Source organism: Chrysemys picta, chromosome 12, assembly GCF_011386835.1.
Source record: "Chrysemys picta bellii isolate R12L10 chromosome 12, ASM1138683v2, whole genome shotgun sequence".
NCBI lineage: Eukaryota > Metazoa > Chordata > Testudines > Emydidae > Chrysemys > Chrysemys picta.
The window spans coordinates 20,180,149-20,202,633 of record NC_088802.1 but is presented as its reverse complement, the minus strand read 5'-3'; the positions used below and the strand labels follow the sequence as shown (position 1 = coordinate 20,202,633).

The following is a 22,485-nucleotide window of genomic DNA, read 5'->3' as shown; positions in this document are numbered from 1 at the left end:
TGTTGATGATCTTAAATAAATTAAATTACATATTTTTACATCAGAGTGCCTAGAACTGTGGATAACTTGTGTTTGGGAAGTTCTCAGCTCAGGTAACTGACGGATACATTGGGACAAAACCTCAGTTGGTCTAAATGAGTGTGGCTCCATTGAAGTCAGCAGGCCAGATTCCCAGTTGTAGAAGAGTCACTGGAGCACTGGATCTTGGGTCTCCTCAATCCAGAGTGAGTGCTCTGAGCACTAAGCTGTAGAGTCATTCACACATTTCTTCCTTTCCTCTATCTCCATATCTCTTTAGTCTGGCCCACTGACTTCAGGGGATCTATGGCCAATTTATGCCAGCTGAGATTTTGGCCAATTCTATAGAAAGAATCTCTTCATCTTTTAATCTCTGTTCTTTTGTTTTTTGACTAATTTGTTGAAACTCCATTTAATATCAGGAATCTCATTCTATTCTACTAAAATCTCAAGGATTTTCCATAATAATTAATAAGGATAATATTATAATCATTGTAGCCAATGGCTTTACTCCCCTGGGAGGGCTAGATCCACAAAGGAACTTGAACAGGAGAGTTAGAGACAGACCCACATGAGCGTATCCCAGTGGTTAGGGCATCCACATGGGAGGGGGGACATCCCCTGTTTAAATCCTGTCTCTTTATCAGGCACTTGAAGTGGGGCCCTCCCACATCCCAGGTGAGTACCCTGACCATTGCGATAAAAGTTATAAGCAGTCTCCTCCTTCTAATTCCTTCTTCTTCCTCCTCCAGCCCCAGCTTCATGTAAAAAAAAAAAAATAAAAAAATAAAACATTTGGTGGGGTTAGAGGTTTCCTAGCTGAGAATCAGAAGCAGAAGGATGTGTCTCATTCATGGGGATATGGGGACTGAACTCTTTGACAGTGACAGGGCTTAGAACACACCTCACACCTCAGCATCCCCCATTGACTAGGGAACCATCTATTATCATGTTAGAACATAAGAACAAATGAAAGACCATCCCAGGTCAGACCAACGGTCCATCTAGCCTAGTGTCATGTTTCTGCCCATGGCCAGTGCCAGATTCTTCAAAGGGAATGAACAGAACAGACAATTATCGAGTGATGCATCCCCTGTCATGCAGTCCCAGCTTCTGGCAGTCAGAGGTTTAGGGACACCCAGAACATGGGGTTGCCTCTCTGGCTTTCTGGACTAATAGCCATTGATGACCTATCCTCCATGAACTTATCTAATGTTTTTTTTTAAAACTGTCTCCAGCTCAAGGAAAAGGGAACAAGAGATGTTGTTAAAATGAAAGCCTGATTTAATATTTTACATTTCACATGCATTTTTACTTCTTGTCTTTAATAAAAGGTTATAAAAAGAGATTTTTAATGCTTTGTTTGCCAAGGTACTAAACAGACTGAGGTCTCTGCAACTGAACTCTGAACCTTGTTTAAAACTGTTTAATGTGGGACAGTGACTGGGTTATGTGACTTAATCCCTGAATATGATGTTTAATATCCCTTCAAAATATGTTGTCAACATTAATTATAATAACCCTGAATATTTGTGTTATCCAAACCTTTTCTGAATATTGCTACATTTTTGGTCTTCAAAGTCTAAATGTGTCCAGAAGTTCCACTGTCTAATTATGTGTCTTCTTCATGCCATCAGCACATGCATGGAACACCCTCCCAACAGTGGTTCACCAAACCATCAACTTTATCTTATGAAAATCCTACAGGAAGAAAGAGAGGAGGTCTCCACTGAGTGGGCCTCTTCATTTCCCTATTATGTTTTTGTGAATCTCTTCTCTATAGACGTGATACTGCATGCACTTGAGTATTTAGACTAAATGGATATATCCCTACAGCCTGTCTGCATTCAGAACTTCAACTGAGGCTTACAAGACTTCCACTTATAGACCACCTGCAGGACTGAATCTAATCAACATTATGCATGATCCCCATCTTGCAGATAGATTCACACTCGTGCTAGTAGTCCCTATTAACACTTAATTTCAATAAAATTATTCATATGTACAACATATTCACAGGAGTAAAGTTCTTGCTGGATTGGGCATTCTATGTCTATTTATATGAGCATTTGTATTTTCACTAAAACTACCAGATTGAAAAGTGAGATCTGCAAAATGTTAATTAGGCCTGCACTTTCACAGGGCTCTGAATTCTGGGCACTGAGAAAGAGACCGGAGCAGATCTTGAATACAATGGAAATGAAAATGTAAAGATAGATATTTGGAGTTCCATGAATGGACCATGTTTGGAATGAATGAAGCAGAGGAAATGTGAAGTTGGTACCAGTTAGAGAAAAGCTGTGGGAATTGAGGTATAGATGGTTTGGCCATGTGAAAAGAAAATCGGAAGATTATGTAGGAAACAGGGAGTTAAACTGGGACTAACTGGTGGACAACGTAATGAGGGGAGGGGCTGTTGCACCCATCACTCCCTTTTGGCATTCTTAAATAGAGACTTTGGGGAGAAACCCTGGCTACTGGAGTGAGCTTCAACATCCTGGCTGATACCCCCACCATCTATTATGACTTGGGACTTTTGTCATCCTAATGTTGAGAGATGTCCTGAGCAGACTGGGCCAGAGAAAGAAACCCAGATTACAACACCAACCTCCTCAGATAAATTCTGAATACCACCTGAGATGCAAGACAGTGGCTCTCTCTCTCTCCCCACCCCACCCCCACACACAATATCTTTTTCCTTTCCAACTTAATTTCTTATCTTTCCTATCCCTCACCTTTTTCCTTCTGCCTAATGAAAGTCTGGCTTAACAGTACAATCAGTGTATTTTGCAACACTGTTGTGAGCCTGTGACCAGAAAAAGGCATCTAAAAGCAATGCCCAAACCAGCCCAATACTGGTAGAAGCTTGTCAGATCTCAGAATGGCTAATAAAACCATGTGCTGGGCCTCTGTTTCCACAGGACTGAGGCTACAAATGAAATCAACACCAGAGACAGAAGCTGCATTTTCTGTTATTGCTGTTCTTTTCTCTCCCCCAATATGTGCATTTCTCTTGTTCTGTCTACTAGTTTTTAGACTACATGGACATATCCTGACAGCCTGTTTGCATTCAGAAATCCATCTGAGGCTAAAAGAACTTCCACTTATAGACTACCTGCGGGATTGAGTCCAATCAACATTGTGTACGATCCCCATCCTGCAGAAAGATTCGCGCTCATGGTAGAAGCCTGTACTCACACTTAATTTCAATAAGATTATTCCTGTGTTCATCCTATTCACAGGAGTAAACCTTTTGCAGGATGGGGCACTATATGAGCATTTGCATTTTCATTAAGCCTATTAAATTGACGAGAAGTACAAAATGGTAATTAAGCTGCACTTTTGTAACGCTCCCAATGCTGGGGTTTGAGGAAGAGACAGGAGCAGGTCTTGTATGCAGTGGAAATGAAAATGTTAAGATGGACACTTGGAGTTACAAGAACGGACCGTTTTCAGAAGTAATGAATTAGGGGAAGTGTGAAATTGGTACCAGCTACAGAAAAGCTAAAAGAATCCATGCTTACTTGGTTTGACCATGTGAAAAGAAGATCAGAAGAAAAAAAATAGGAAAAAATAGGAAACAGGGAGTTAAACTTAGAAGTGTAGGGTAAGAGAAGAGTTGGCAGACCCAAAACTAGATGGATGGATGTCATGGTAAATGATTTGATTAGCTTCAGAGTTTCCAAGGAACTGCCTTTAAGACAGACTGGAATGGATAAGAAGACACAAAGAGCCAACCCTATATAGATGGGAAGAAGGCTAGAAGAAGATTTGAGTTGCTTAAGGGCAGCAAGAGATTCAGATACTATATGGCAAGATTGTCATTTTGACAGATATGATAGTGTCCTGCAAAGTCCTGGACAAACCTTACTGAATTAAGTTTCACAACTTTGGAGTTTGTTTTATTAAAAATGCAAATATTTATGTACTTCTGTAGGATTGCATGGTGCATCTTTAGGATGAAGACATGAATAATGCAATTGCTGGGAGATATTGGGGACTTCAAAGGACTTTTGGGGATGATATGTGTGAAGTGGATTTTCAGTGAAATTGTTGGGGGTGAAGATTATGCAAATGATTAACCTGGAATCCATCCTTTTGAAGCTGCACTTTGAGTAGAGACCCTTTGTCCAGCAGATTACCTAGTCGAGGTCTATTCAAAGAGCCTAACTGGATAAATTGATGACTCAGAGAGTCAGGAGTAGTTTGTGTTCTGAGCTGAGGATGTGAAGATTTGAAACCAGAGAAAAAATCCTGGGTAATGGTTGAAGCATTGCCCCTGCCAGGGCCCTGCACACATACTTAGTGTCATCTAATCTCATACTTCACTAGAAGTAGGGTGACCAGATGTCCCGATTTTATAGGGACGGTCCCGATTTTTGGGTCTTTTTCTTATATAGGTTCCTATTACCCCCCACCCTCCTCCCAATTTTTCACACTTGCTGTCTGGTCACTCTAACTAGAAGCTAAATTAGATTGGCTTCCCCCTTAAGTTACAGGAACAGAACCTATCTGATTTACATTCTCTTGGCCTACCCAGATTCTCCTGTGTGTCCATGTGATACACCCAGTGCAACCCAGCCTGTTCAAACTGGTTCCAGTGCTCCCCAAAGGCACGGTTTATTAATGACCACTAAGGCTACATCTACATTATGAGCTAGAGGTGTTTCCCATGTCATTGAGCTGGCATTCCAAAATTAGCAATAGTAGCATGGGCAGCTGTGAGCAGTAGCATGGACTCATTTCACGGAGTAATAATCCCACCTGAACCCCATGGGTATGTATTTGACAAAGCTAGCCATACCGCCACACACCACAGCCCATACTGCAGCAGCTACACTATTATTTTTAGTGAGCTAGCTCAATGATAGCTAGCACGTGTATGTCTATGTGAAGTGGGAATCACACCCCTAGTTCATAGTGTAGACACACCTTAAGTGTAAGTTGTTAGTCAAGTATTGGAAAGGGTCACCTCCCTCTTCTCCTAGGGAGTTAGGCTCTACAACCCTGACAGACCTCTTGGGTGAAATATCCATTCTATTATATGGTCCAAAAGCACAAGAGTCATGATAGATCCAGAAACAATATTCAGAGTAGCAGCCGTGTTAGTCTGTATCCGCAAAAAGAAGAACAGGAGTACTTGTGGCACCTTAGAGACTAACAAATTTATTAGAGCTTATGCTTTGCCAAATACATACCCATGGGGTTCAGGTGGGATTATTACTTATGCTTATGCGCTAATAAATTTGTTAGTCTCTAAGGTGCCACAAGTACTCCTGTTCTTCTTTTTGCAGAAACAATATTGCGAATTACTAAAGTGAAATCCCATGTGTCACTCATTAGATAGAATGTAACTGAAAAATGGCTAGAGCGACACAAGGAGTTTAACATCATGTTTACAGACTTTGCAGCTGTTTTTTGACTCAGTGTATCAATCAGCTCTGTGGATACTGCAACTTGTGTGTGGGATGACTGAGGGCTTCAGATGTCTCATGGAAGAACTGTACCACAGTACATGTGTTTGTATGGGGGTAAATGGTTTTATTACAGACTGGTTTTCAGTAGAATGAGGGGTATGCAAGAATGCAATCTCTCACTTATGTAATGTAATGTTCTGATAGATTATACAGTGACAGGTTTCAGAGTAGCAGCCAATGACAAGGCTTATTGAAGCTGAAGTAGGAGGTGTAATATGTAAATATTCATCTTTAGTGGATCTTGAATATGTGGATGATATTTCCTTACTTAGAGAGACTATTGACCAGCTACAGCTACTGCTGTAAGAGCTAAGGAAAACTGCGGAATCTAAGATGATAAAACCAAAGCCATGCATGCCTCCTATAAAATGGAAATGAATGACCTGGTGATGCTGCATGTAGATGGCAATGACATTGAATGGGTGAATATCTATCTGGGTAGTCAGTTGACAGCAGGAGGTCCTATATGCGAAGAAGTCACACATCTGATTGGTCTTTCATCCATGGCACATCGGCATCTTCAAAGGCCTCTGTTTGGGTGGCAGGCAGTTTATGTGACAACTAAGAGAAGTGTTCGGCGTGGTAGTGATAACAACTCTGTTATTCAGAGCAGAAACATATCCATTAAAAATAGCTGAGGAGAGCAAAATTAGACAGTTTTCAGTGTCAGTAGTTAAGAGTATTCTTAATATCCGTTGGTTTGATTTGGTCACAAATGAGGAGCTACTTAGATAAACCCAGCAAGTTGCAGTCTTGCACCAGTTGAGAGTAAGATCCCTGCAATGGTCAGGTCCTGTCTAATGTGCATAAGAAGGTATACTTTTAGTAAAGGTTTATAAATCTGAGGTTAAAGAATGTAGAGTATGAGGCCAATCATGAATGAGATTGGAAGATGCAATTATGAGGAATTTAAGTAACCTAAATCCTCCCATACTGATTCTTATGGAAGCAAGAAGAGTTGCAAGGGACAATCCAAGATGGAAATCTATTCTATGTCCCACCCTAGCTGCATTATAGTGATGTGTATCTGCTGCTGATGATGTGCCGCTGATATATATGCAATGTGAACAGCTTCAAGAGGAGAGCCTGAGGAAGCCCCGCCCTAACTACCTTACACCCCAGAGATTAAACACTGTCCTCAGAGATGGGAGACCTAGCTTCAAACCTCTGCTCCGCGTCAGACAGAGAGGGAATTGAAAGAGGATATTCCATGGCTGAGTGCCCTAACCACTAGGTTGGAAGTATGGGAGGATGTTAGGGTTCCACCTGCTGAGTTTGTCAGTTTAGCCTTCCCTTCCCACCCCCACCCTCACCCCCGATGAAAATATTTGGCAAATAGGTTTCACCTTTGCAAATCGTCAACCAAAACTGCATTTTTTTGTAAATAAACTATTTACCTCAAAATTTTGCCCAGCTCTATACAATACAACTCCTCCTTTGTCTCATCTCTTACTCTTTCCTGCCATCTTATACAGTCTATTTGCTCATTTCTCATTCCTTAACCTGTGTGTCCGTCTATTGGCGATGTTCAAGGATGGCTGGCCATTTCCCACGTTTTGTCATCTTCTGCCCTCCTGTGGTAATTACACATTATAGCTAGGATCTCAAAGGATTATATGGGTGATAAAAATATTTGCTATTTGGGTGTCAAAGCAGCAAAAGGAGAATCTGAGTTTAAATATGTGTCTTTTTGATTGACTTTCACTGAGTTTGGATATCTAAATCCATTAGGCTCTTTTGATAATCCAAGTATCATTGCTCTCATTCTTACTCATGGTAGAATGGTGTTTAAGGGTTGAACCAGCACAGTGTTATTTATAGCTTGTTACAGAGAGTGAACTTCAGGGATCTTGTCCCAGGGGATACAAGCCAACTCTTTTAAACAGCTCTCAAGAATCAGATCTTAGTCTTGGAGTCAGCTAAGGAACAACTCTTTGCTCAATACCCCTCAAAATGTGTAGTGGGATTCACTGCTCTGGATAAAGAATATTGGATCTCCTTAGATGCTGTATTCCAAAGGTAGGTAGAGAGATTAGGTAGAAAAATCTGTAAGTATGTGAATAAACAGACTAAGAAAACAGAAAGAGAAAACCACAGGTCAGAATGAATTCACCATATTTAAGATCCATATTTAAAAGCCAAGTGAGCTGATCCAAATTTGCATTCCTTATTAAGATTTTTTTATCCTTTCCATTTCAAGGGACTAGATTCTGCCTCCCCTTACCTGGAGGTGGGTCTCTCTATAACGTCCCATTGACTTCTGCCAGGATGCAGCAGTCTGCTCACACAGAGTCAGTCGCAGCATAGGGGCCATGAGTAGCAGCCCACCTACTACTTGAATCAAACAGCTCGCACTCTCACTATTTCTCAAGGCAGGACTGAAACAACTGAGATCAGTTGGTGAATGTTAGCGGTAATTTCTATTTTTGGAGTGTGTGTGTGGGCGGGGGGCTTGGTATAGGTTAGGAGTAGGACATTCTCTGGAGAAGACACTTAGTTTTAATAAGAATGTAAAAATGGCCCTACTTGTTCAGACCAAAAATCCATCTAGCCCAGTATCCTGTCTTCCAATAGTGGCTGGTGACAGATGCTTCAGAGGAAGTCAACAGAATATGGCAATTTATCGAGTGATCCATCCCCTGTTGTCCAGTCCCAGCTTCTAGCAGTCAGTGGTTTAGGGACACTCAGAGAATGGGGTTACATCCCTGATCAACTTGGCTAATAGAAAATTGATGGACATATCCTCCATGAACTCATCTAATTCTTTTTTTTACCCAGTTATACTTTTGGCCTTTGCAATATCCCTTGGCAATGAGTTCCACAGGTTGACTGTGTATTGTCTGAAGAAGTACTTCTTTATATTTGTTTTAAACCTGCTGCCTATTAATTTCATCAGGTGACCACTGCTTCCTCTGGTATGTGAAGGGATTTTATAGGGACAGTCCCAATATTTGGGTCTTTTTCTTATGTAGGCTCCTATTACCCCCCACCCCCACCCCGATTTTTCACACTTGTGGAGATTTTATTCACCTCTATCATGTCCCCCTTCAGTCACCTTTTTCCAAGCGAAACATCTTTTTAATCTCTCCTCATATGCAAGGTGTTCCATACCCATAATCTTTTTTGTTGCCCTTCTCTACTTTTTCCAATTTTAATGTATCATTTTTTGAGATGGGCAGCCACAACTGCACAGAGTATTCAAGGTGTGGGGTACCATGGATTTATATAGTGGCATTCTGATACTATTGGTCTTATTATATATCCCTTTCTTAATGGTTCCTAACATTCTGTTGTTGTTTTTTTTATTTCCACTGTACATTGAGCTGATGTTTTCAGAGAACTATCCATGATGACTCCAAGATCTCTTGCTTGGGGGGTAACAGATAATTTAGACCACATCAGTTTTATGTATAGATGAGATCAAATTATCCAATATGCATTACATTGCATTAATCAACATTGAATTTCATCTGCCATTTGTCACTCAGTTACCCAGTTTTTTGAGATCCCTTTGTAAGTCTTCTCGGTCTGCTTTTGGCTTAACTATCTTGAATAATTTTGTACCATCTGCAAAAAATGTTTATTGTTTACACCTTTTTCCAAATCATTTACAACTATGTTGAAGAGCAGTGGTCCCAGTAGAGATCCTTGGGATACCCAGGATTTACTTCTCTCATTGTGAAATTTCCCTTTGCACACAATCTGCCTGTGTTTACATTCAGATTCTAGTACAAGGTCCACCTTTTTCCTTAGGTATTTGCCTTATGAGTTGATAATGAAAGAAAGGTTATTTTTTCTCGGTGTTGTTGTTTCTCTCTTTCAAGTCTTGGAGCATTCATGGACTCCAGCCTCTCTCTTCTGGTTTTGCCAAAATCCAACCTTAGTTCACTTAATGGTTTGCACTATGAGTCCTTTTCACAGTTTGGCTGAAAATTATCTTTGGCTTTCTTGAATTGCTGGAACAGTTGAATGATTTCAACCTGGGGTTACCCACTTCCACAAACACACCTTGGCAGTGGAGAAGCCTGTCATACAGCTAAACTCTTCTGAGGCCCTCTTTATGGCAGTTGTAATATTTATCAATTTACCTAAATTCTCTGTACTTGATTGGGTTGTCAGCCTATGCCCAAACCAATATTTCTAGGTCTCAGGGGTTTGTTATTATTTTATTGTTATAGAAATATTTGATATTTTAATCGGGATGAATCCAATAAGATAGTATAGATATTAAATACTCTACAACAGCGGTTTTCAACTTGTAGTCCGCAGATCCCTGGGGGTCCATAGACCATGTCTAAGATTTCCAAGGGGGTCCGCACCTCCATTTGAAAATTTTTTAGGGGTCGGCACATGAAAAAAAGGTTGAAAACCACTGGTCTACAAAATTTATAAAATGTAATAGAAAAATGTACTTCTTATAGAATTGGCCAAATTTCCCTTTGCACACACTCTACCTGTGTTGACATTCAGAATCTAGTATAAGGTCCACTTCTGTGCTTAAGTATGTATCATGAGTTGTTAATGAAAGAGAGATTATTTTTCTCTGAGAGCATATGGGGATGAATACAGACTGGACATTGGAGAGAACATTGGCTTCATTCCCATTCCCAGTGTCAAAATAACCGCTGACTTTCATGAGGGCAGGATAGATTCTCTACTATATGTAAAGCCTGACATTTGGATGTTCAGAATCAATGAATCAAAAGTCTCATTGAGTCAAAGTTTAAATGATTTAGGGACAAAAGTCCCATTAATTTTCTATAAGGCCCCTCTTTTCAAAATTATGTCACTGTGCCGAGGGAATGTTTGCTTCTCACATTCATTTCTTCTTCTTCTTCTTGAAAAATCCTAATGATTTTAATAGGTAAGAATCCAATTATATACTACAGATATTAAATCATGATTCCAACAAAATAGTCTGGAACAAGTGACAGAAAGTAATAGAGAAGGAGATTCTTTTTAAATATTTGGCAACATGCCCAGCTATTGTAAATTGGCCATAGTTTCATTAGAGGCAATCTGCCAGTTCCCATGCTGGTGTACCTCAGTTGTAGCTCTGCTGAAGTCGTAAGGCCAGAGAGAGAGAGAGAGAGAGAGAGAGAGGGAGAGACTGTATAGCTTGGTGGTTAGAGACCTATCCCAGATGCAGTAGACCAAGTATCCAGTAACTCTGCTCTGCTTCCTCTCTAATATTTTAGCTAGATTGCATCAGCTTACAGAGGATAGACTTAGGGAGCCCCAAATCAGCCTGTCTGCTGGTCCAAGCTGAACAGGTCTTTTGTGAACACCAGTGGAGCCAGATTCTGCAATTTAGGCAGCTAAATTGGCAGTTAGGTGCCCAAGTCCTTTTTTGTATCCAGCATGTTTTGTCTATTTAACACACACAAACTATATCCAGCTTCTCTGTTTCTCTGTCTCTGATTTTACTATACTTATAATACACATTGTACAGCCTGGACTAGGGCTCTCTTTACATTCATGCTACTGATCAGATTAACTTCATATGCTGTTTCAATTTACTTTTAATATAAATGTTAATGTGTTTTCTCTCGTCCTCCAGGTTATAGTTTTCCTGAATAAATGCCAATGAAAAATCAAACCACACTGACTGAATTTATTCTCCTGGGACTTTCCAGTGACCCACAGTTGCAGATTTTCCTCTTCCTGGTGTTTTTAGTTATTTACCTAATTACTGTGGCTGGTAACATAGTGATCATGGTGGTGATAAGGGCTGATTCTCACCTTCACACTCCTATGTACTTCTTCCTCTTCCATTTATCCTTTGTTGATATCTGCTATTCCTCAGTCACAGTGCCTAACATGCTGAAGAACTTCCTAGCAGCACACAAAACTATTTCTGTCAACGGCTGCATTGCTCAGATGTTCTTCATCCTCCTCTCAGGTGGTGCTGAAATTCTCATTCTCTCAGCCATGGCTTATGACCGCTACGCTGCCATCTGTGACCCATTGCGTTACATGGAGAGAATGAGCAAAGGGATCTGTGTTCAGCTGGTGAGTGGTGCATGGGCAATAAGTTTAGTCCATGCCCTGCTTAACACTGTTTTTACCTTCAAGTTGCATTTCTGTGGGCCCAATCAAATCAGCCATTTCAGCTGTGAGCTCCCTCCTCTGTTACAATTGTCCTGCACTGACACCCTCACCAATCAAGTGGTGCTTTTTACTTCTGTTGTGATATTTGCATCAAGCTCCTTCCTCCTCACCCTGATCTCCTACATTCACATTATCTCCACCATCCTGAGAATACGCTGTGCAGAGGGCAGGCGTAAAGCCTTCTCCACCTGCAGCTCCCACCTGATTGTGGTTGGCTTATTCTACCTGACAGGTTTTCTCCAGTACACAAAGCCCAGCTCTGTCTCCTCTGTGGTGCTGGATGAAATATTCTCCATTGAGTACTGCATCTTGACTCCCATGTTAAATCCTATGATCTACAGCCTGAAAAACAAGGAGGTGAAAACAGCTGTAGGGAAAATGTTAAGGAAATTCAAACTTCTCAAGTAGTGTCAATTTTATTTAAAAAAAAAAAAAGTACACAGAACTGTGGATAACACATGTTTGGGAGATTCTCTGTTCAGGTATCTGCCACTTTGGGCCAAAGCCTCAGCTGATCTAAATCAGTGTGGCTCCATTGAACTCAGCAGGCCACATCCCCTTTGGGTAGAAGAGACACTGGAGCAAAGGGGACAGGATCCTGGGTCTCCATCTAGGGTGGGTGCTAGAAGCCCCAGGATTTAGAGCCATTCATGCTCTCTCTCTCTCTCTTTAGGTCAATATCTCTTTTAATCTGACCCACTGACTTCAACTGAGCTATGGCCAATTTATACCACTTGAGCGTCTGGCGAGTTCTATGAAAAGAACATCTTTGTCTATTGCATTGTATAGTTCTTCTAGAGTATTTTGATGATAACCCTATTTAATATCTGTAGTATCTTATAGGATTCATCCCTATGAATGTCTCTGAGTGTGATCCCCAGTGTGTCCAAGATGCACAAAGAAATTAAGGTTCTATTAGGTGAGATTGAGAGAGACACATATCAGGTATCCAATATCACAATGGTTAAGGAACCCACATGGGAGGAAGCAGATCCCTTTTAAAAATCTTTCTACTTATCAGGCACTTGAAGGGGTTCTGCTACATCCCTAACTGCTAGGATAAAAGTTTCGGGGTTTCTTCCAACTAACTCCTTCTTCTTTTCTCCCCTTTCTTGCCATGGTTTCTTGCCAACTTAGGTGGGGTTAGAGACTTCCCAGCTGAAAATCCCAAGGCGAAGGAGGTGCCTGCCCCCAGAGGAGATAGGGACTGAACTCCTGTGATAGCTGCAGGGTTCAGAACACAACCCCCTGCTTGACCTTTCCCATTGGCTAAAGAACCATCTGTCATATTAAATTTTTAAAATCCCATTCTTAGGTGCCTTTGTCTCCCCTTTCACTGTGTAGGGAGCCTGGCCGCGCAACTCAGGCTCTGGAAACTAAGTGATTAAAAAAAGTCACCTAAAAGTTATTCATTACAATGCTCAGCATTAGAACAGCTACGTCCCTTTGTGAATATAACTGTGGGTGTAAATCCACCTTGTTCCATCGATTTAATGGCGCTATGTGGATTTACATGAACTGGGAATCTGGTCCATAGTGTCCATATTCTAAAGTGATTTTACATTCCTCACATTTCCCTCACCGTTGAGTTGGAAAGACCGGGGTATCATTGAGTGTCCACTTAAATCCTAAACATAATAGGAAGTGCTGTTGTCACTATGCACCCCAGTGAAATTCACCCTTAGATGCAGCACTACAGCTGGTGGAAAGCAGCGTAACTCCACTGAAAGAAACAGGGCTACACCAATATATGTCAGCTGAGGACCTTGCCTCGGCGAATAAAGTTAAGATTCAGAATCAACCTTTTGTCAAATTCGGACTTAGAGAGATATCGTCTCAGGTAAATGAAGAGCCAACCAGCAGGCTGGGCTTTTCAAAAGAGTTTAGGCAAGTTAGGTGCCCTACTCCTATTGAATTGGAAAAATGTAGTCCCAGTGACATGCCCAAGGTCAGTCAGAAAGTCGGTGGAGAGGAAGATATTGAAGTCTGATCTCTTCCATCCATGTGCCTGCTGGAAGTCCCATATCTCTTCCCATCTCAGTATGCACTCCCTGTCCCCATTAAGAAAGATACCACCCTCTCCTCCTGGTTCACAGGGAGAATTTCTTCTTTCACATGCTTCACGAAAAATGAATAGAGCTGGTTGAAAATGGGAAAATTTTCATGAAAAAAAATCATGTCCCTCTTTCTCATCAAAATTCATGACTTTTGCAACCTACTCATTGAATAGAAAATGGCATGATTTAGCTACTCTCACCTCCTGCTTTTGCAGGGTGTGTCACTCTGTTGGACTGTAAATTCTTTAGAACAGGAGTGATGACCACTTCTATATGTGTTAGTTCTGGTCAAAAGTTTTTCCCATGTTTGGAAAATAAAATTTGAAAGTGTTGTTTCATCAAGATAGAAATTTTCTATGGAAAAAACGGAATTTTGAAGAAATATTTTTTTTTTCTTGGGGCGAGGGGAGCATTCAATTTCAATTTGACATCCCAAAATGAAATGAAAGCGTTCGTTTCAAAATGTCCAATTAAAATGAAAACTTTCATTTTGAATTGATATTTTCACTTAAATTGACAATAAAATGACTCGTGTCAAGCTCATTGTACACAAAAATATCCACTCAATATGTAAGTTTTCATTTTAAATGGACACTTCAAGAGGAAATATTTTGTTACAATCAAATTTAAAGATGAAATGTTTAGACATCTAAACCTTTTAGAATTTTTCATCTCATAACATTTTGACATTTCACCTTTTTGGACACTGTTGGGAGTAAACAAAATATCAAAATATGGAGTTTCCCGGGTGATGGAAATTTCTGTATCATCTCTAATATTTGTACACTGCCAAGTATAACAAGGAACTAATTTCATAGATTCAAAGGCCAGAAGGGACCCCTGTGATCCCTAGTCTGTCCTCCTGTATCACACAGGCCAAATGTATTTATTTATATATATAAAATAAAGAAGTGGTTTCTCCAGTGTCTCAGTCTATTATATTTAAGCTCTCTGGGTCATAGACTCTCTTTAATTTCATCTTAAGCACAGAGACTAGTATTTTGTTGGTGCTTAATGGACGATTGATAGTAATAATCTTCTGTAATTTGGGGAAAACAACCTCACAGATGAAGTGCAGAGTTTAATATATGTTGTAATAATTTGGCTTACAAACTTATCCTCATTATGAGTTCAACTGTTAAAAGTATGTGACAGTTCATCAGATGTCACAGTAGCCTCTAATAGCAAATGGTGATACATTGATATATCTGAAAGTGTTGTTACATTAAGATTTTTGAAGAAAAATATTTCATTTTTTTGTTATGGGGGGAAGATTCCATTTCAATTTGACGTCTCATTATGAAATGAATTTTTTGTTTCAAAATGTCCAATTGAATTGAAAACTTGCATTTTGAATTGATATTATCACTTAAATTGACAAAAAAAACTCAAGCTCATAAATAAAAAATGTCATTAGATATGAAAGTTTTCATTTGAAATGGACACTTCAAGAGGAAATGTTTTGTTACAATCAAATTTAAAAAATGAAATGTTTAGACATTTCTTCATCCAAACTTTTTAGAATTTTTCATCTCATGAAAATTTTGACATTTAATCTTTTTGGCCCCTGTTGGGATTAACGAAATGTCAAAATATGGATCTTCCTGTGTAATGGAAATTTCTGTATCATCTCAAATATTTGTACACTTCCAAGTATAACAAGGAAATAATTTTATAGATTCAAAGGCCAGAAGGGACCAGTGTGATCTCCTAGTCTGACTTCCTGTATAATACAGGCCAGATTATATATATATGTGTGTATAAAATAAAGAAGTGGTTTCTCCAGTGTCTCAGTCTATTATATTTAAGCTCTCTGGGTCATAGACTCTCTTTAATTTCATTTTAAGCATAGAGACCAGTATTTTGTTGGTGCTTAATGGACGATTGATGTGTTCGAAAGGTTGCCTCTTTCACCAATGGAAGTGGCTCAATACAAGATATTAGCTCACCTATCTTGTCACTCAGATAGATAGATTAGGTAGATGCTGATGGAGGGATAGATGCCACACAGAGAGGAACAAAGAGAAATAATGCTGATAGTGTACTGTGACATAATATATCATACAATCCAAAATTATATATAGCAATCATATGAGGAGATGTTCAGAAATGTATGGGTTAGTTTCTGATCTCTTAAAAAAGGCATAGACACATGTTATACATTAGTCAGTTAAATGTTAGCGGTGAATGTTGGCCTTGAGTTATATGTGAACTCATTCTGATTTCTCTGAATGCTTTGACAAATAATTTGGATGGGCAATTTCTTTTGCCATGGGGTTACTCATGACCTGCTGATGGTGCATATAGATGGCAACCACATTGAATGGGTGAATAGGTTTTTCTATCTGGGTACTTGTTTGACTGCATGAGTTTCTATATCTGAAGAAGTCACACATCTGAAGGGTCTTGTGCCAATGACATTTCGCACCTTCAAAAGCGTCTGTTTGGGAGGCAGAATGTCTATGTGAAAACTAAGAGACAATTCAATATGGTAGTGATGGCAACCCTGTTAAACGGAGCAGAAACATATTCATTAGAAACAGCTGAGAAGAGGAAATAAAACAGTTTTCAGTGTCAAAAGTTATGCCATATCCTTGACATCCATAGATTTGATTTTGTCATAAACAGGGAAATACTTAAATGATCTCAGCAAGTTGCAGTCTTGCATTAGTTGAGAAGAAGACAACTGCAATGGTGGGGGTATGCACAATGTTCAGAAGACAGTATGGTTTTACAGAAGGTTCAAAGAGCTGAGGTAGAAGGAAGTAGAGCACGAGTGCAACCATAAATGAGATTGAAAGATGCAATTCTGTGGGATTTCAGAAACCTAAATCATTCCATCCTGACTCTTTTGAAATGAAGAAGACTTGCAAAGGACCATTCAAGATGGAAACCCATCCTACATGCCACCATGGCTGCGTTAAAGCCAGGTGTTTCTGCTGCTGCTGTTTTGCTTTTTTAAATTCAGCAGCACAACAACTTAAGAGAGACTGAGGGTATGTCTACACTACGAAATTAGGTCGAATTTATAGAAGCCGGTTTTATAGATATCGGTTTTATACAGTCGATTGTGTTTGTCCCCACATAAAATGCTCTAAGTGCATGAAGTCGGTGGACCGCGTCCACAGTACCGAGGCTAGCGTCGACTTCTGGAGCATTGCACTGTTGGTAGCTATCCCACAGTTCCCGCAGTCTCCGCCGCCCATTGGAATTCTGGGTTGAGATCCCAATGCCTGATGATGCAAAAACAGTGTCACGGGGGGTTCTCGGTACATGTCATCAGGCTCCTCCCCCTCCATCAGAGCAACGGCAGACAATCGATTCACGCCTTTTTACCTGGGTTACCTGTGCAAACAACATACCATGGCAAGCATGGAGCCCGCTCAGCTCAGCTCACCATCACCATATGTCATCTGGGTGCCGGCATACGTGGTACTGCATTGCTACACAGCAGCACCTAATTGCCTTTTGGCAGTAGACGGTGCACTATGACTGGTAGCGGTCATTGGCTATCTGGGTGCTGGCAGACGTGGGGCTGCATTGCTACACAGCAGCAGCTCCTTGCCTTTTGGCAGTGGATGGTGTTTTACGACTGGTATCCGTCCTCGTCGTACTCCTCCGTGAGTTCACCCGGGAAAGTTCTTCAGCAGATTCCTCTAAGAAATACTGAACCAAACTCTCTATTCTGGGCATCTGATTCTTGACGATGATGGCTATCAGTCGTAGTACATCATTTTCTGCCAAGCACCCAGAAGATGCCAATGGCTATCAGTCATGCAGCACCATCTGCTGCCAGCTTAAGATGTAAAAAATAGATGGACCAGATTTGTTCTGTCTTCATTTGCTTCCCCCTCCCTCCGTGAAATCAACGGCATGCTAAACCCAGGGTTTTGAGCTCAATCTTTGGGGGGGGGCATTCTGTGTGACAGTTGTTTGTGTTTCTCCCTGATGCACAGCCACCTTTGTTGATTTTAATTCCCTGTACCTGTACGCCCTGTCGTAACTTGCCCCTCCCTCCCTCCGTCAGACACTAGTTTCATGCCTTTTTTAAGACCACACGCCATAGCACTGGGATCATGGAGTCTGCTCAGATCACTGTGGAAATTATGAGCACTATGAACACAACGCACATTGTCCTGGAGTATATGCAGAGCCAGGACATGCCAAAGCAAAACCAGGACCAGCCGAGGAGGCGATTGCAGCGCGGCGATAAGAGTGATGAGGAAATTGACATGGACATAGACTTCTCACAAGGTACAGGTCCCAGCAATGTGAAAATCATGGTGTTACTGGGGCAGGTTCATGGCGTGGAATGCCGATTCTGGGCCTGGGAAACAAGCACAGACTGGTGGGAATGCATCATGTTGCAGGTGTGGGACGATTCCCAGTGGCTGCAAAACTTTCTCATGTGTAAAGGCACTTTCATGGAACTTTGTGACTTGCTTTCCCCTGCCCTGAAGCACCAGAATACCAGGATGAGAGCAGCCTTGACAGTTGAGAAGCGAGCGGTGATAGCCCTGTGGAAGCTTGCAATGCCACACAGCTACCGGTAAGTCGGGAATCAATTTGGAATGGGCAAATCTACGGTGGGGGCTGCTGTGATCCAAGTTGCCAGGGCAATCAAAGACCTGGTGATATCAAGGGTAGTGACTCTGGGAAAGTCATAGTGGATGGCTTTGCTGCAATGGGATTCCCATACTGTGGTGGGGCGATAGACGGAACCCATATCCCTATCTTGTCACCGGAGCACCAAGCCACCAAGTACATAAACCTCAAGGGGTACTTTTCAATGCTGCTGCAAGCCCTGGTGGATCACAAGGGACGTTTCACCAACATCAACGTGGGATGGCTGGGAAAGGTACATGATGCTCGCGTCTTCAGGCACTCTGGTCTGTTTCGAAAGCTGAAGGAAGGGACTTGCTTCCCGGACCAGAAAATAACCATTGGGAATGTTGAAATGCCTATCGTTATCCTTGGGGACCCAGCCTACCCCTTAATGCCATGGCTCATGACGCCGTACACAGGCAGCCTGGACAGTAGTCGGGACCTGTTCAACTACAGGCTGAGCAAGTGCCGAATGGTGGTGGAATGTGCATTTGGACATTTAAAAGCACGCTGGCGCAGCTTACTGACTTGGATAGACCTCAGCGAAACCAATATCCCCGTTGTTATTGCTGCTTGCTGTGCACTCCACAATATCTGTGAGAGTAAGGGGGAGACATTTATGGCGGGGTGAGAGGTTGAGGCAAATTGCCTGGCCACTGATTACGTGCAGCCAGACACCAGAGTGGTTAGAAGAGTACAGCAGGGCGCGGTGCGCATCAGAGAAGCTTTAAAAATGAGTTTTCTGACTGGCCAGGCTACGGTGTGAAACTTCTGTTTGTTTCTCCTTGATGAACCCTCCGCATCCCTGCCCCGTTTCACTCTACTTCCCTGTAAACCAACCACCCCATCCTCCCCTCCCCCCTTCCAGCACCACTTGCAGAGGCAATAAAGTCATTGTTACTTCTCATTCATGCATTCTTTATTAATTCATCACACAACTAGGGGGATAATTGCCAAGGTAGCCCGGGATGGGTGAGGGAGGATGGAAGGAAAAGGACACACTGCAGTTTAAAACTTTAAAACTTTATCACTTATTGAAGGCCAGCCTTCCGATGCTCGGGAAATCATCTGGGGTGGAGTGACTGGGTGGCCGGAGGCCCCCCTCACAGTGTTCTTGGGAATCTGGGTGAAGAGGTAATGGGACTTGGGGAGGAGGGCTGTTGGTTACACAGGGGCTGTAGCGGTGGTCTCTGCTCCTGCTGCCTTTCCTGCAGCTCAACCATATACTGGAGCATATCAGTTTGATGCTCCAGCAGCCGGAGTATCGACTATTGCCTTCTGTCTGCAAGCTGACACCACCTATCATATTCAGCCCGCCACTTGTTCTGTTCAGCCCATGATTCAGCCCACCACCTCTCCTCTCATTCATATTGTGCTTTTTTTTGCACTCTGACATTGAATGCCTCGACATATTCTGATGTGCTCTTTCAGCATGGGAGGACATCTGGAGCTCTGTGAACATATAATCCCGATTCTGCCGTTTTCTCCTTCTAATCTTCACTAGCCTCTGTGAAGGAGAAACATTTGCAGCTGGTGGAGGAGAAGGGAGAGGTGGTTAAAAAAGACACCTTTTAGAGAACAATGGGTACACTTTTTCATGTTAAATTTTGCTGTTCACATTACACAGCACATGTGCTTTCATTACAAGGTCACATTTTTCCTCTTATATTGAGGGCCTGCCGGTTTGGTGTGAGAGATCAAACACGCAGTGCCAGGCAACAGAATTTGGTTTGCAGGCAGCCATGGTAAGCCACAGTCTTTTGTCTTTTTTAACCTTCATAACATGTGGGAATGGTTTCAAACAGCAGCGCCCTCATTTCCCATACCAAGCACCCATTGGGTTGGCCATTTAAAATGGGTTTGCAATGTAAAAGGAGGGGCTGGGGTTTCCGGGTTAACATGCAGCACAAACCCAACAATCTCCCCCCCCCCCCCCACACACACAATTCTCTGGGATGATCACTTCACCCCTCCCCCTCACCGCGTGGCTAACAGCGGGGAACATTTCTGTTCAGCTGAGCAGGAACGGGTACCTCTGAATGTCCCCTTAATAAAATCACCCCATTTCAACCACGTGACCATGAATGATATCACTCTCCTGAGGATAACAAAAAGAGATAAGCAATGGATGTTGTCTGCATGCCAGCAAACACCGGGACCATACGCTGCCATGCTTTGTTATGCAATGATTCCAGACTACATGCTACTGGCCTGGTGTGGTAAAATGTCCTACCATGGCGGACGGGATAAGGCAGCCCTCCCCGGAAACCTTTTGCAAAGGCTTTGGGAGTACACGAAGGAGAGCTTTCTGGCAATGTCCCTGGAGGATTTCCGCTCCATCCGTGTACATGTTAACAGACTTCTCCAGTAGCTGTACTGGCCGTGATTCCCAGGGCAAATTAATCATTAATCATTAAACACGCTTGCTTTTAAACCATGTGTAATATTTACAAAGGTACACACACCAGAGGTCCCTTGTGTGCCCTTAGGGTCTGGGAGCACACCTTGGGTGAGTTCGGGGGTTACTGGTTCCAGGTCCAGGGTGATAAACATATCCTGGCTGTTGGGGAAATCAGTTTCTCCGCTTCCCTGCTGTGAGCTCTCTTCATTGTCTTCATCATCATCTTCCTCGTACCCTGAACCCGCTTCCCTGTTGTGTGTTTCTCCATTGATGGAGTCAAAGCACACAGTTGGGGTAGTGGTGGCTCCACCCCCTAGAATCGCATGCAGCTCCACGTAGAAGCGGCATGTTTGCGGCTCTGCCCCGGACCTTCCGTTTGCCTCTCTGGCTTTGTGGTAGGCTTCCTTAGCTCCTTAATTTTCACGCGGCACTGCGGTGCATCCCTGTTAGGGTCTCTGTCCTTCACGGCTTTTGAGACCTTTTCTAATATTTTGCCATTTCATTTACTGCTACGGAGTTCAGCTAGCACTAATTCGTCTCCCCATATGGTGAGCAGATTCCGTACCTCCCGTTCTGTCCATGCTGGAGCTTGTGATCCGCGTCGGCCCACCCACCCGCCAGGGGGCGGTGGGGAGCCACGAGGTCACCGGCCGGCCTGGGTCACGCCTCCGTCAGCGGGGAATTAGCGGTGGGGCGGCCGCCAGCCAGAGTCTGTAGCGCGCCCCTCAGACAGGGGAGCGCCGGCAAAGGTCAGTAGTGTGCCCCTCAGACAGGGGAGCGCCGTCAAAGGTCAGTAGTGCGCCCCTCAGACAGGGGAGCGCCGGCAAAGGTCAGTAGCGTGCCCCTCAGGCAGGGGAGCGCTGGCAAGAGTCAGTAGCTTGCTTGGCCGGGTAGGGGAACGCAGGCCCACCCTACACTACTGCGTTCCAGCCCAGGGCCCTGACAGTAGCAGGACGAGGGTCCCGCCACTGGATCAGCGGGGCCCTTCTGCAATACAGACTCACCACGGGGCAGCTCTGTCCCTGGGCTACTTCCTACCCAATTGCTCGCCCGAATCCGTCTGGTCCCATGAGTGCGTCGGGGTAGTCCACTGTTGGCAGCTCCAGCTCCCCCTCAGGCTCCGGCTCCTCCAGTTCCTCTGGGTACTCGGCAGCAAGCAGTCCGGGCAGCCCCAGTCCGTCCTCCAGGTGAGGTTTCCACGGGTCCAGGGCCTCCCCTGGCGTGGCAGCAGGCTCTGAAGGGAGCAGCCCATGGTCTGCGTCTGCCTCCCTCCCTGGTGCTGCCCTAACTGAGCTAAGGGCCCCGCCCTTTATACTTCCTGTTCCACCCCTCCCCTTCCGGGGGGTGGAGCAACCTGGGGCTGGCCCCGCCCACTCAGGCTGAGAGAAAGGCACTTTACCCTCAGGTTCGGAGGGCAGCCACCCTGGCTCCCTACAGAGCTCTTTTGCGATCCTGGGACTCCATCATGGTTACTTTTGCTGATGAGCGCTGCATGGTCACCTGTGCTCTCCATGCTGGGCAAACAGGAAATGAAATCAAAAGTTCGCGGGGCTTTTCCTGTCTACCTGGTCAGTGCATCTCAGTTGAGAGCACTGTCCAGAGCGGACACAATGAAGCACTGTGGGATAGCTCTCGGAGGACAATAACGTCAAATTCCATCTACACTACCCCAAATCCGACCCGCAAAGGCCGATTTTATCGCTAATCCCCTCGTCGGAGGTGGAGTAAAGAAACCGGTTTAAAGGGCCCTTTAAATCGAAAAAAAGGGCTTCGTCGTGTGGATGTGTCCAGGCTTAATTCTATTTAACGCTGCTAA

At 43.1% G+C, this 22,485-nt stretch overlaps 1 protein-coding gene across 1 annotated transcript; it reads left to right on the top strand.

Annotated features, from left to right (window-relative positions):
- The first annotated feature begins 11,075 nt into the window (after positions 1-11,075).
- LOC101941815 (olfactory receptor 5G9-like) lies at positions 11,076-12,014 on the top strand. The gene has a single exon (XM_005311937.2). It carries the CDS (start codon positions 11,076-11,078, stop codon positions 12,012-12,014), a length of 939 nt encoding a protein of 312 aa, XP_005311994.2.
- The last annotated feature ends 10,471 nt before the right edge of the window (positions 12,015-22,485 follow it).